General features: G+C 37.8%; 1 protein-coding gene across 7 annotated transcripts in view; it reads right to left on the bottom strand.

The window, feature by feature from the left end:
* ARHGAP18 (Rho GTPase activating protein 18) overlaps nucleotides 1-14090 on the bottom strand; it is a 93292-nt gene that overhangs the window by 12355 nt on the left and 66847 nt on the right. For 6 of the 7 annotated variants that reach the window (XM_062639681.1, XM_062639680.1, XM_062639679.1 and 3 more), the window contains exons 6-12: nucleotides 13075-13240; nucleotides 10907-10998; nucleotides 8133-8210; nucleotides 5643-5802; nucleotides 3010-3092; nucleotides 1615-1821; nucleotides 651-797 (exon numbers count right to left, since the gene is read on the bottom strand). In XM_062639681.1, the coding sequence (XP_062495665.1) occupies nucleotides 651-797; nucleotides 1615-1821; nucleotides 3010-3092; nucleotides 5643-5802; nucleotides 8133-8210; nucleotides 10907-10998; nucleotides 13075-13240 (933 nt within the window). The remainder of the gene's footprint in view (nucleotides 1-650; nucleotides 798-1614; nucleotides 1822-3009; nucleotides 3093-5642; nucleotides 5803-8132; nucleotides 8211-10906; nucleotides 10999-13074; nucleotides 13241-14090) is intronic. The other variant, XM_062639684.1, reaches the window with a different exon arrangement.

Here is a 14090-nt window from a genome sequence, read left to right on the forward strand (position 1 = left end):
TAAGCTGGGAGTTGACACTTGGACAATAGTTGCAAAAGAAACAGTTTATCAAGTTTTTTATATTTTTTAATTTTTCTGTGGTTTCTTGGGTGGGTAGGTTTGCATGTTCTAGCATGCTCCACTTTACAAAGAATAGTTGAAAGATTCAGTGAGGCGGAAGGTTCAGTGATTTTGGAACTCCTGTAGGAAGACAAAGGATTAAATGCTAGCTTTGTTTCCAAACACTATTAAATATCAAATAATGAAATCTAGATATTTATTTTTAAGTAAGCACATGGTCTGCTGTGACTTTCACTGGGCTGAAATGCATCTAAACGTGGGTACAGTAATACTGAGTGTTGTCACAGCACTTCCTCCCTCTACACATACAGACCTAATGTACTTTAGTTTCAAACGCCCAAATCAATACACAACCTGTGGGATATCATTTTTCAGATTAGAAATATTTTGAAAAATCTGGGAAATCAAACAAACAGCCCAACCCTCTGAATGTGTCACACTGGTAACCAATAAGCTATGAAACCCATATTAACTTGCCATCTATTGAAATTTTCAGTTAAATAAATGTAGATATCCCCTCTGCTATGTTCACTTTTTCACTAGAAATTATAGTCTTACTAATAAAGTATTTGAAATGTATGTTTCCTTACATCATTAGGGGTCTTTTCCTGTTTCTCATGCTTTTCCCGGTCATATGCCATCTTTTTCAGAAGCTTCTTCATAGCTTTGTCCTTTTTCTCCTTCTTCTGGCTTTCAGTGTTTTGTTTTCTCACTTGGTTAACAATAAACTTAGGTATCTAGATGTATATGGATAGTTAAGTATGAATATCTATGTAAGTGCCTTAAGTAACTAATGTATCCAAATTTTGTAAACTGACAGATAGTCAGGTAGAACTTGAAAAAAAATAGTATTTCTTTCCAGTCATAATTAAAGATTCAGGTAATATAAAGCTGTGAAACAATTTAAATCCCACTCTATTTGTGATGCTATATTCCATGCAGTACGCTATCAGGGGAAGAGAGGTGGAATCATGCATTGTTTTTACTTTCCTCAGACAAAGAAATTCCCTAAACACTTTGTCCATACAATGGTGATAATAATTTTTCCTCACATGCAGCAAAGGTCAAAATTGTTTAACGTTGTTGATGGGCAACAAAGCCTGAACTTCTCCAATCTATCTAAGCTAGAGCTTTGTTTGAGACCATGACACAACTTCATGATTTATCAAAACATGTTTTATGTAATACGAAGTTTGGCCCAAAAGGGAAATGGACTAAACACTGTTTCCTGTTAATAACTCTAAGCAGAAAAGAATAAATTCCTCATAACAATGTATACTGATAGGCCAAATACAAAGATCCCCCAAGGACTTATTTTTGAGTTCACATACGGTACATACAATATTAAAACTCAGAACATCAGAGCTTAACTCGACCATAAGATGTAATGATTCTGTTCCACTCCGTAAAAGCTACCTATAAGCAAGAACTCAGCTGGATGGGACTGATATGTCTCTAAATCATGGAAATAAGCTCACATTACTTCTTTGTTCAGATGCTTTGTTTGTAAAATGTATTATTTCCCTGACCCCCACCCATTACTAATAAACTTACTGTCCAGAGAAGGTTTTGGTATTGAATCATAAAGCGCATGACATTTGCTGTTCCAGCTGCCATAACAAACTCGCTTTGTTCAATAGTCTTTGAGCTAAACCCATGAAACGTGAAAAGGTTTGGGGCCATCACCATCGCAACATTCTTTAACGTCATTTTATTTTTCTCTCGATGATCAATTACCCTTTGGAGGAATTCAAGCAGTACCTGAAAGAACAACAGAACTTACAGCTCAACTCTGCACATGAAAAAGTTACAAGTGAAACATGATGTTACATACTTTTGGAAAAAGCTCTTCATTCCTTGTAAAAACACATTAGAAGCAGTCAATAATAGGAAGTGCGGATATGTTTGTTCAGGGGACTGTAATGCAAGTTTTGTTTCCTTTAAGTAACAAAGTACATCATTCTTGTTATTTTTGAGGATAACATTTTCAGAAACACACAAATGACTTCAAAGCCCTGCACAGTAAGATTTTTTTTCAATATCTCTGTTATGCAGGTGCATAAGTAGCATCCCACAGATGCTTATGAAAACATTACTGTTGGCTTTTCTTCAGTTGAAAGTGAACACAGTACTGCCAGTTGTCATGATTATGGAAGCATGGAGTAGCTAGTTCTGTAAGGTAGGCAATTCATGAATAAACCACTGCATTGTGAATGACAGGTAGCCAGTTAGAAACTGACAGTCTTCAATTAATTCAGCTCCTGATATTTGTAACTCAATTTAGGAGCTGTCCTGACTGCTTCCACACAGTAAATAAATCAAAGTTGTGTTTGAAAAATAAGTCTTAATAGGATTTTTTGCTTGTAATAGATGTTGTTCTGCATCCTACACAAATTCTGCAAATTCATTTTTGATTGTAGCGATTTCAGTAGTAAGCATGTTCTAAAAAAGATGAATAGCTTTGCTGCAAAAGGACAAGCCCAAATTGGAAGACTCCATGTAATGTGCTGCAAATACCAACAGGAGGTGTAAATTTCTAGCTTATTAAGAAGAGAAACAACCAACACAGAAAAGCAGGGAATAAGAATTAAGAGCTAAACCCATTTCATAACAGCAAACTCTCATCCACAGTATTCTAACATTGTTTTTATTTTTGCAGTGGAAATAATGACTGCTGCTGAAAAAAAAAAAAGGAACAGAACTTGTAAGAGAAAAAGGTTGCTCATTGGGAGATTAGGGAGATTATTATTGCAATCTCCTGGAAGAATTTCAAGCCACATTCTGAAAAGTCATTAGGGAGGAATTAGGGTCCTGAGGGGGTCACTAGTTTCAGCATTGACTTTGAACTGGAAAACTGGAAAAAAAGAATGTGAAGAGACAACAGCACTCAGTGGATTCACAGAAACAGACAAAATATTTGTGCAGGAAAATAGTATTAGCAAATCTAACCTTCAGAGTGTCTCTGTTTGCTTCAGGTAGAAGGAGAACCAAAAGATTCAGAGCTTGCAGTTGCTGTTTCTTCGTTGGAAGTTCTGCAAGTGAAGCACATGAACCTCACTATTTTAAAGTGTCAGCTGTCCTCTTCAAGAAGCATGATTTCTAAGGGGAACCTCTTGCAAAATGCTGAATGCATACAAACGGCTAATTGTCACAGTGTGACAACAGACTGGCAGATCCTTGTTTTCTGATACTCATTTCCAAATGTTCTTTAAGGATTCAGTTGCTGTATGACTCAGCAGACTTCTGGCAATATTTTCTAGATGCCTTGTGATTCTTTGTTTTGCAATCTTATGAGAAGAAAGAGTCAGCTAACAGTTCCTCCCTTTTTGAGCCTGTGCCCTAACATATGAAAGAGTATATTCAAAACTGCTTTCACAGTTTCTCTGATCCGCTTAACAGTTGCATGGTCTCCCAAGTCACCCACACAGAACGAATACCACGTCTTGGTAAGTAAGGCAGGTCTCCAGCAACATAAGCAGCAAGCAGCTGCAGTGGCAAACCAGTGGGGATAAAGCCAAGAACAGACAAGCTTAACACGTATCTAGAGCAGTGAGTGCTGTACCAAATGTAGCGAGCTATAATTAAAGTGATGTTGGTTCCGCCTTTTACCCAGTTGCGCAGTGGTATGCCATTCACCCAAGATACAGGATGGGCACATCGCTACATTCCTCCACTTCCTAGAAAAGCTCCTACATTCTCTCAGTGCTGATCAGCAGAAAGTCCCAGCTTTCTCACGTTTGTCACTTGTGAAAACTTCCTCCTGTCATGCTTTAGAGGACACGCTCTGGCAAGTCTCAAGCAGATTCCTAATGAATCATGCCACACATAAAACAAGTGAAGATAGAAGTACTTGCACTTGACATAGTTTTACCACACTCAAAATTCAGCAGGGCTGTTCCTGTGCATCCTGCTGGAATTCTAACTGAACTGCTTTTTCAAATGTGTTTCATCCAAATCAGTTTGGGAGATACCACCAAAAAAAAAAAAATGTTCATCGATAAAAAAAACAAAACAAACCCCCACCAAACCAACCATCTTGCTGATTACTTTCTACAATAATAAAAATTAAGGACCTGAATAAATAACCAACAAGTTACATTGCCATTTAAAACATGCAAGTAGTGATAACAGAGTGCCTATATCTGCTCTAGAAAGACATACATTAAAAATAAGGCTTAAATTTAGTTCCAAAACACCAGATCACAATGCTCAAAAAGCAGTGAGAGCCAACCTTTCCCTAGGAAGGTAAGCAAAAATGGAATTGCAAAACAATTAAAAGTTGTTACATAAATCAAGGTTTTCTGTCTGTTCACCTAAATAACAGTTGAATTTTAGTTGTTTGAATTACTTAAATAAAATTGTTTAAATTTTGTTGTTTAAGTATTAAATTCTAACCACACTATTGGAATATCATGAAAAACACTGATTAGTGTCAGAAAGATGGCCCTTTTTCTCTACCACCTGATCTTATTACATGTAACCACCAAGACAGGCAGACACTTTATACAATGGGAGGCTATAAAGTGCTGTATCTGGTTTGCATTAAATCCTTTAGCTCAATGTAGAAAGTGTTTTGGATCCTGGCACCTGAGTATTTTCTGAGTAAGTAAAACCACATAAGCCTTCAGAAAGCTCAAGAGGCAAGAAACCCTCCTGGCTCCAATCAGTATCATGGAAGTGGAACAACCTTGAGGAGTTGTTTGCTGCCAGCATCATTTGAAAGCACTCCGGCTAGCTTTAACTTCCTGTTCAGTACTGCAAAATCAACAATACTATGGAGCAGGCTTAAGCACCAGCTCCCACACACTTAGTGGCCTGAAAGGCAGCTCACAGTCCGGAGACTGACGCAGCCCCCCCCTGTTTTTAAGAATATTCATCTATCTGCCCACCCATGGGAATACCCTGAAAGTGTCCATTAGAAAAGAGCCATTGCTCTGCCTGCAGACAAGGGGAACAGATTTTTCTGAAACTTGTGCTCCTGTGTTGACTGGGGAGTTTATGTTTGTGGGTTCTCACTCCTGATTCATTATCACAAAGCTGCCCTCTTTCAGTTACAGCTGATATGTTCGCTGCCTTGGTGACAAGTTGGCAAGGAGGACATTTTCACAGGCACTTGCTGATCTCAAGGGACCAGGGATGATCAGCAGTTCTGACTATTCTGCTCTAACTTCTCCTGGTATAAGTGGATGAAATACTCTAAACAGTATAAATTACCATTTTTTAGATTTTCTACAGAACTACTGTACCTTTGCTGTTTGCTTTTGAGGCAAATATTGTTTATAACCTGATGCCACAATACACCATTTCTTTATAATCCATCTGTACCTCCTAAAGACTGTCAGAAACATCAGAAAGTGACTGCGTGCTTTCATTTTATATGTAAGATATTAACCTTGATATTACATGAAAAATGTTATTTGTACATTAGCAACAATAAGCTCAGTTTTTTCTCAGAAGCCATATTGTTGTTATTCAATTTTTGTTTCTGTTTCACTTATTATTAGCAAAAATACTGCTATGGCAAAGAGGCAATTCACTGCACTGCAATTCTTCTCAGCTGAGACAGAAAGGACACTACTCACTCTGTACATCTTGGAAAGCTTTGAGATATTCTACAGTGAGGAGTGGCTGAGGCAGTTCACGGATGAAGAGTTTTAAAAGACTTGCTGCATCATGCTGCTTTACATTTTCCCAGTTGAAAGTCCCTTCATAAAATTTTGCTTCCAGTTCTTGGCATAGATTCTGAAAGGCAGTACAGAGAGCACCAATAACACTTGGCTGCTGGAAGTCATGCATTATACACACAGCAATACTTTCCACACTTCGAAAGAGGGGAAAAAGGAACATCTGAAATATCACTTAACTCCAGCTGCCGCTGATCTTTTGCTACAAAAAGATAAATTTGGGATTGGAAGCACTGCAAGCAAACACTTAGTAACAGGCAGCAGATTGGCAAATCCTACAGGAAGAAATCCCTTGGTGCTGCCTCAAGGCCAAATGGAATATATTCTAAGAACCAGATATCACACCCACGCACATAAAGGTTATGACTTCCCTTCCCCCAAAATATTGAGATGTGGCTGATACAGATAGCAATTCTGAAACTGCTATCAAATGGTCTTGCTGTAATGCATGCATGGCTATTTTCATATACAAATATGGCCATTGGGAAAACACAGGGAAAAAATTCTGTGACTGGATAGCCGGATGTTTGGCCATCTACAGGGAATCACTTCATGCCACTTGGCACATACAGCTTTGCCTAGCAGTGGATGTCAAATGTGCCCTTTGCAGAAGGGGACTGTACTGCGTAACATGAGGTTATGCAACAGAATAAACAGCATGCAAAGTCTCAGTGATACCTCGTAACTCTGAGGTTGGCAAAGGGCGTGATACTGTTTATAGTAGACATTACCCTGTACCTGCCCTGCTCCCACAGCAGGACTATTACTGGGCTTCAGAGCCGTATAAATGGGAACACACTGCAAAGACTGAGTCCTCCTTAGACTCTCATTAAGCATCAGTACCAGCCTTACATCCACTCCCAGTCTAGCAGAGTAGGAAGTGGCCTGAGTACAGGGCCAATGGCCCTGAGACACCTCTCACAAGTCCCTCACTTCTTGTCTCAGCTCTTTGAGGCAGAAAAGGAGGACAGAGGCACTGGTCCACATTCAGACCAAATCACTGTGGCAAATGGAGTATTAGGTATCTAGATAAAATTAATTGTTATATCTGAGAGGCAAGGGCAGAAATGTCAACTATGCACCCTAATGCACCAATGCTTAGATTTTAAAGTAAAGGTACTTAATTAAGGGGTATATGCAATGCTTTATTTTAGTAATAACTCTAAAATCTATAGAATAAGACAGCAAAATATTTTCCTTATCTGTGCCTTTCTATAAAACTACTTAATGAGGAAAACATTTCACTATTCTATAGGAGAAAAAATTAAGAAAATTAAGAAAAAACATTAATCCTTTAGTATGCTAAATTCTTTGTTTTTCTATAAAATTTTCTATTTGAATAAATTAGGGAACTTAACATCTTTGCTAACAAAACAATTGCTTAATTCAAAGAAGCGTCTGCAAATAAAGAGGTAAAAAAATAATGAAAATCAAATAGCAAATGATCCCCTGCCTTGGAAATCACTGATAAAAATCAAAGAATAAGCAAATAAACAAAATCCCTCTGAAATCATTCCAGTTTGCAGAACTGATGGAAAGTGGAAAATAAAGAATGGAGGAAAATTGTAAAAAAAAAAAAAAAAAATATCTCGTAGTTACTGGTAAACAAAGCCAATTTCCATAATATTCCCTTCTGTTCAGTTGTTTCCAATGAACCAGCTGCTGGACCAAGTTCTACATGACAGAGACTGGCAGACATCTCTGGACAGCTGAATCTACTTAAATGGTCTTTTCCGTTTAGAATTTAAGGCCAGCTCAGACCATCTTTTTAACACATTGACTCTTGGCGTGAATCATGCTGTGTATTTAGTTTCCTGAATTAAGGCAAATACTGGGGAAGACTGCATGTAATTGGCACTCTGCAAAGTGGTGGTGTGCACGGATGTGCCTAACAAGATTGCGCTTAGTGAGTTGTGATATTGCTGTTCATAAAAATAAATGTGAGAGGTTCTTAGTGCATGCTGGCTGCCTTGCCCTGTAACATAGGTTAAGTCTACCTATTAAAATAGGCTCAAATGCCAGGAAAAAAGCTTCCTCCTGGCATAAAAAGACTGAATTAACTGTTCAGATGATTAAGCTTGATCAGTGAAAAAGCAAAAGGCTGGAAAGCTCAAGCCAAGAATTAATGAGATTTTGGCACAACTGAATTTGAAACATAGCCTTGACTCTCCTTCAAAGTTGAAATCTAGTCTTGTCCCCAGAGCTACACTGGATGAAACCATCAGCTTTCTGGCTAATATAACACAATTTTCTTTGTAAAGAGATTTTGCTTTCTGTTTTTCAAGATTTTCATAACAACCCAATGTTAAAATAGATCTGTATGACAAAATGAAATCAGCAAACACAGGTAAGTTTTGGGAAATGTTAAGAATCTGTGCAATGTCTTACCTTTATTCTTGTTGCAACTCCTGGTATTCTAAGAAGTCCTTCTGTTTCCAGAGTTGCCTCTTCTATCTGGGCAATCAACTGCCAAACACAAACCAAATTACATGAATGAAGATGCCAATTAAAAATTACTGGTAGATAGTTCTGATATATTGGAGCTTTTATGCATGTATCTGTGGGTGTGCATATGTGTACACATGCATCTGCGCTGACACATGTAACAAGCAGACAAACACACATATGGATTACAGATGTTGCACAACAAAATCTTTAATACGGCTCTTCCCTGTTTTATGAACACTGTTAAAGAAGAGTTTGTCTATTTTATTAAAAGAGAAAACTGTATTTTTAGGCCTCCTTAAAGTCTCTTCCAAAGACTGAAGCAGGGTGTTTTGTTTTGTTTTTTTTTCCAAAATTACTGTGGTATCAAAACTAAATCCTAACTAGTACTTTTGTTGAAATATCTCAGAATCAAAATAATTAAGATAAAGTTAGTGATACTAACTTCCTCACATATACTCTTCTTCACAACTTTAACAGAGTAAATACTTTCAGGCTTAGAAAAAGCCTCAGTTTTGCAAATACTGGCATTCTCCTAACAAACCCAACAGTCTGCAATCCTACTCATGGCTTAGATAAATTAGTAGAAATTCTATAGAAGTACTTAAAACATGTATCACCAATTCTGTGTCTCTAAAAGATACACCTAGAAGTATTCACTGAAGGATGGATCAAAGAGTATTCAAACTACATTTGTAAACATCACAAGCTGATTACATCATTTTAGCACAAATGGTTCTCCAAGTGTTTAGCTAGGGCAGTGCCTTTGTTTCATACCTACCTGTGACAGCTCCTGAGTAAGAATTATGCAACATAGTTGTGTTTTCTCCAGTAACAGAAATTAAAGGGGGTTTACCAACTACAATATTTATGTAACTGATAAATTCTATAAAGACATTCAGACATAAAAAAAATAACAAAACAAAAACCACAAAGTTATAAAACAGCATTAAAGGTGTCACCGTGGTATATTTTCCTTGGTTAATAAGTAAATAAATAGATAAAAGACACTAACTGGCTGCATCCAACTCTCACTGTAGCTGGCTTACACCAGAGCAGCAGCTGCCAGTTTTATGCATCACACACGAAGTCACTGTGGGCATGTTATGAGATTTGCCACCACAGAATCATATAATAGTCAGGGTTGGAAAGGACCTTAGGTCTGATGGCACCACTGGTGACCACAACTCCTTCTTACACACTCACAAGTGCTATCTTGGCAGGCAGTTAAGAGGTGGCCACTGGCCACCAACAGCCTCCTGCCTACAGGAAATCCCCCCTTCATCTCTATCAGGGCTGTTTTGCATGGCTTCATTAGCAGGCGAGAGACCTGAATTATTATCAGCAGAAACTTCTGGTGGAGACACATGGATTGGTGTTACCCTGAGATTTTCCAGTCGGAAAACCCCCAGACTAAATTAGGTTGTTATTTTTAACTGCAATTCCTCAATGAAATAAAAACTAGGTGTATTTTTCATGAAAAGATATTTTTTTTTTTAATTAAGCAACCTTCCTATTACCTTGGCTTGTTTCATTTCAGTGATAACCAAAGTACATTTAAAAAGCAGCATGCACAAAAATGTTCCTTCTTCCAATTTATATAAATCTCCTATTCTTGGAAAGTACACGCTGTAGAGAATAGGCAGAAGAAATGGAAAACTCTATTTTCATATTCTCATTTAAAGAAAAACTGTATTCCAAGTGATGTCTGCACCTTGCAAAACAAAACGCATCTCTAAGCTAGAAATGTTTATGTAGAATTTTCTTCCTGAAGAACTATGCTTACAATGTGAGTAGGATAGCACAGTGATCAATCACTTTTTGTCATCTGATTTCTTTCTTTCTAGATAGCATCTTTCCCAGAAATATATTTTTAGGATCCTGAGGAAGTAATTTCTGGCATGAATGACACGGCAATAGTTTTAAGAGAGTGATGCAAAACTGCTTTGAGTTTTCTGTTTCTCAAAAAATAACTTCACAAGCAGGTCCACAAGCCTACTGAAATGGTGATGACATAGCACTGAGTTTCCATCAGTGTTATGCCAGGTCCACACAGTGTGTTCTCTCCCTTCTCATGCAGTGAGATTTGCTATGTATGGGCAGTAAATTCACAGTCTCTGTCATCCTTCCCATTCCTTTCCCCATTACCATGGCATCATACAGGCCAAAGCATCCCCCTGTGTACTAAAGCAACTTGAAGAGGGCCGCTGCCACTAACACAGGCAGTTATCCAGGCAGATTCTCAACTCCTAGCCACCTGCCCTGTGGCCCAGCTCACTTCCTAGAAAGGTAGGATCAGCCTGTGGGACAGGGACTGAGAACTTCTACAGAATTTCAAGTATTTGTTCTGAAAAAAAAATAAAGGACAGTCCAACTCATGATGGAAGTTACACCACCTTTACGAAATGGAATTTGGCTGCAGTAGGTTCTTACACAGATTGTCAAGTTTCACAGGCTTAGTAAACTTGCCTAAATCATGGAGACCAGTTGTAACAAAAACCAAATTTTATTCCTTTAACTCAAAATATGTCTGGTACAAGGCAAAGTATTGCATTTACTGAATTAATAAGTAAAGCTGCAAATAAAAGTTACAATAACTTTGATTGATTAGTCATATACTGAAAACTGTGCTACAAGCAGCAAATAAATCCAGGACAAAATGTAATTTGTTTGTCATTTGCAGCATGTAACAAGTTGACTTGTTCATGCCTATTCACCTTTTGAAAAATCAGTGGGATCTTGGTTCCTGGTACCTTCTTCTGATCCTGTTCCAGTAAAACTGACAGTGGGACACCAAACAAGCCACACTCTGAAGAATAATGCAAAAGAAACAGAGATATTATCCACATCTGTTCCAGTACATGTGGTAATGGCATAAACCCACATTTTTGAAGCAACAGATCTATTCAATACATTCAGAGCTATTGGCCTTCTGTTCAAAGTGTTTGAATGTCTTCGTCAATGAAGTTAACACACAAAGCTTTCTGGTTAAAAGGATTCATTCATCTCTTCCTTCAAACATAAATCAGGAGTCTTCTGTTTTGACTTCAAATTGTTATCCACATATTCTGCAGCACAGTGAAGCAAACTGCATAAATGAACCACCTGCATGGTTCTTATATGCAGAATGGATGTGATGATGACCCTACAGTGAAGATCTTCATCATTCAATGCAAGTTATAGTTAAGATGCAAATGGCATGAGTAAAACATCAAAAAATTTGGCTACTAAAATGAGACAGATGTAATTATAACAGACAGCTACTATGAATGCTTCTCTCTATGAGAGTTTTGAAAGAAGAGCTTGACAAACCCTGTGCTTTTGCATTATACAATACCTGCAGAATAGCAAGATCACCATCTCACCAAAAGGTGTTTTGCTTTTGAATTTTCTTTCTTTAATAGAAGCAAAAGTACAGTTAATTCCTGGTTTAAAAATATCCTTTACAATAGTGCTAAGACAATGCCAGTTAAAAAAAAAAGGAATCCAGTCTCAGTTAACCTAGCCCTAATGCAAAACTAGCCTTAGTCTTCAAGTAAATGGGACTCCCATGCATTTATGGCCCAGCTGAATAAAAGTGGATGATCATTAAGAAAGAACTGTATTGATAACAACTAACCCAAAGTTTGCTGACATAGAGCTTCTCTGTCAGAACTACTGACAATTGCTGTATGTGCAATTTTTCTGAAACAGCATATAATACTACATACAGCTAAAAACTCCTGCTTGGTATGTTGCCATGCCAATATTGAGCACAGAACAGCTGTAATTGCTAAAAAGGTGTCAGCCCTTCAGGGAATGTGATATATGTCAAAGAAACAGCTTCAGTGCCAAACCAGGGAATTCTTGTATCTCTATCAGCATAAAAAGTCTACCTATAAAATATGTAGAGACTCATACAGTTGATATCTATATCCCATAGTTTTATCATCTTGAAGATCTTGTCAATAATAAAAGTTTCTACTGAGATGAAGTTGGAAAACCAAACTGAGCCTAGCCCATAATTTTTAACTTTAAAAAAGGCTTTTCATCAATGTTTTTCATGACTGCCTGTCATTCAGATAATAATGCTATGAGTGAAATTCAATTAACAATAAATTTGGTAAGAAGAATCAAAACTAAATCCCAAAATACAGGAGAAGAAAGTATATTGGTGAAAGCACAAGCACTACTACAGCAGAGCAAACAGCATATTCTGAAGACTCTGCTGTTCATTGCTGTATATCTCTCAACCCTCTCTGTTGCTTTTAATTATTTAAAGTGAGCTATTGCTCTGTCACATTCACTGAACCTCAACAACAGGGTTTTGGCCAAAGCTGCCTTGTGATTAACTGGTAACATATTTCAAGTTCTTGTAAAGCATTTAGCAGAAACCAGAAATACAGAAAACAAACAAAGCACTGAAAACCTTCTTGAAAAAAGCACTGTGATTATACATATATATGCTCCAATAGCTTACAGAGCAAAAGGACACATTGCAGCTGTCTTGACATCCTCTGCAACAGCCCAAATCCTCCACTTAACGTGATGCCATTCAGCATAAAAACTGCATTATGGCTTGAGTAAATACTGAATGGGCAAGGCCTATGTGACACAGGAAAGTTTGTACCACACAGAAGAGGAAAGCAGATGGCAAAGGCTCCCAGCATTCAAGCCAAGGGCAAGAAAAGCAAAGACAAAGAGCAGAGTCCCATAGCTGGAGTGACCATGAACTTGCTTGAAGTATGCCTTGAGTTAAGGCATATAATTGAATGCTCCTCAGGACCTATGTTACTATTTATATATTAATATACATTTTCTGCTGGAAAATCATAAAGAAATGGATGCATTTGTTTATTGGATTAAAACAGACCCATTTGGTTCAGAATATGAAACACTGACTCACCTTTGGTTTTGATTTTTACAGCTTTTTGCTGCTTGAATTCTGTCCCAAGTATGTCATAGAGAGCAGTTAATTCAATCAGTGCTAAAGAATAGACTTTCTTCATGTCCTGAGGGGCCAGGTCACCAATCTTTGTGGTCCCTGTTTTGTCCTTCAGCACCCTGAAATTCTAAAAGCAGAGATTTGCAGCAAAGTGAATAATCCAAGTCATAGTAAATTACTTAGCTTCCTTCAGGGCACACCTATCATCATAAATCCTGCTTAAATTAAATCACAGGAGACTCTCCCAAACAGGTTGAAAAGCAGATGATCTTAAAATCATAGGAGGGTTTCGGTTCCTAGTGACTTCTGGAGGTCATCTAATTCAACTACCTGCTAAATGCAAGGCTAAATTCAAAGTCTGATTAGGTTGCCTGTTGCATTGTCCAGCTGAATTTTGAAGTCCCAATAACCTCTCTGGGCACCCATTCCAGTGCTTAATGCTCTCATAGGGACTTCTTTTAATTTTCAAAACAGAATTTCCCCTGTGGTCATTTGGGTTCACTGACTTTTGGCCTTCAACTGTGAACCTCTAAGAGTCTGGCTTTGTTCTGCGTGTAATCAACCACCTTCACCCCCATATCATCACCTTCTGCCCTTTTGCAATCTACAGTGGTGGAAATGGCTATCAGTGAACAATTCTATACACATACAATTGGGGTAGAAATCCCTCTGCAGTTATGCACACAAAATAACATATTTGGCTGCCTTTAATAATAAAGGGGTTCCCTTCTTAGGGAAGGAGGATTCTTAATTATGATTCATTTCTACTACACTAAATGCTCAGATGCTGCAGAGACCAGTATAAGGAACTCGGCTGAAAGGATGAGCAAAAGCAACTTCCTAGCTCATAGAGCTTTTTAGCTCTGTCAGCAGGCTTCTAAAGCAAGACTCTTGCTGCGCCTGACATTAGTGGTTCGCATGACTCAAAGCAGGAAGGCTGACAAGACTTTCTTCCATTTGAAAAGATATATTATACT

Source organism: Pezoporus occidentalis, unplaced genomic scaffold, assembly GCF_034315485.1.
Source record: "Pezoporus occidentalis ecotype Australia unplaced genomic scaffold, CSIRO_AGI_Poc_V1 ctg61, whole genome shotgun sequence".
In the NCBI taxonomy this organism is placed as follows: Eukaryota; Metazoa; Chordata; class Aves; order Psittaciformes; family Psittacidae; genus Pezoporus; species Pezoporus occidentalis.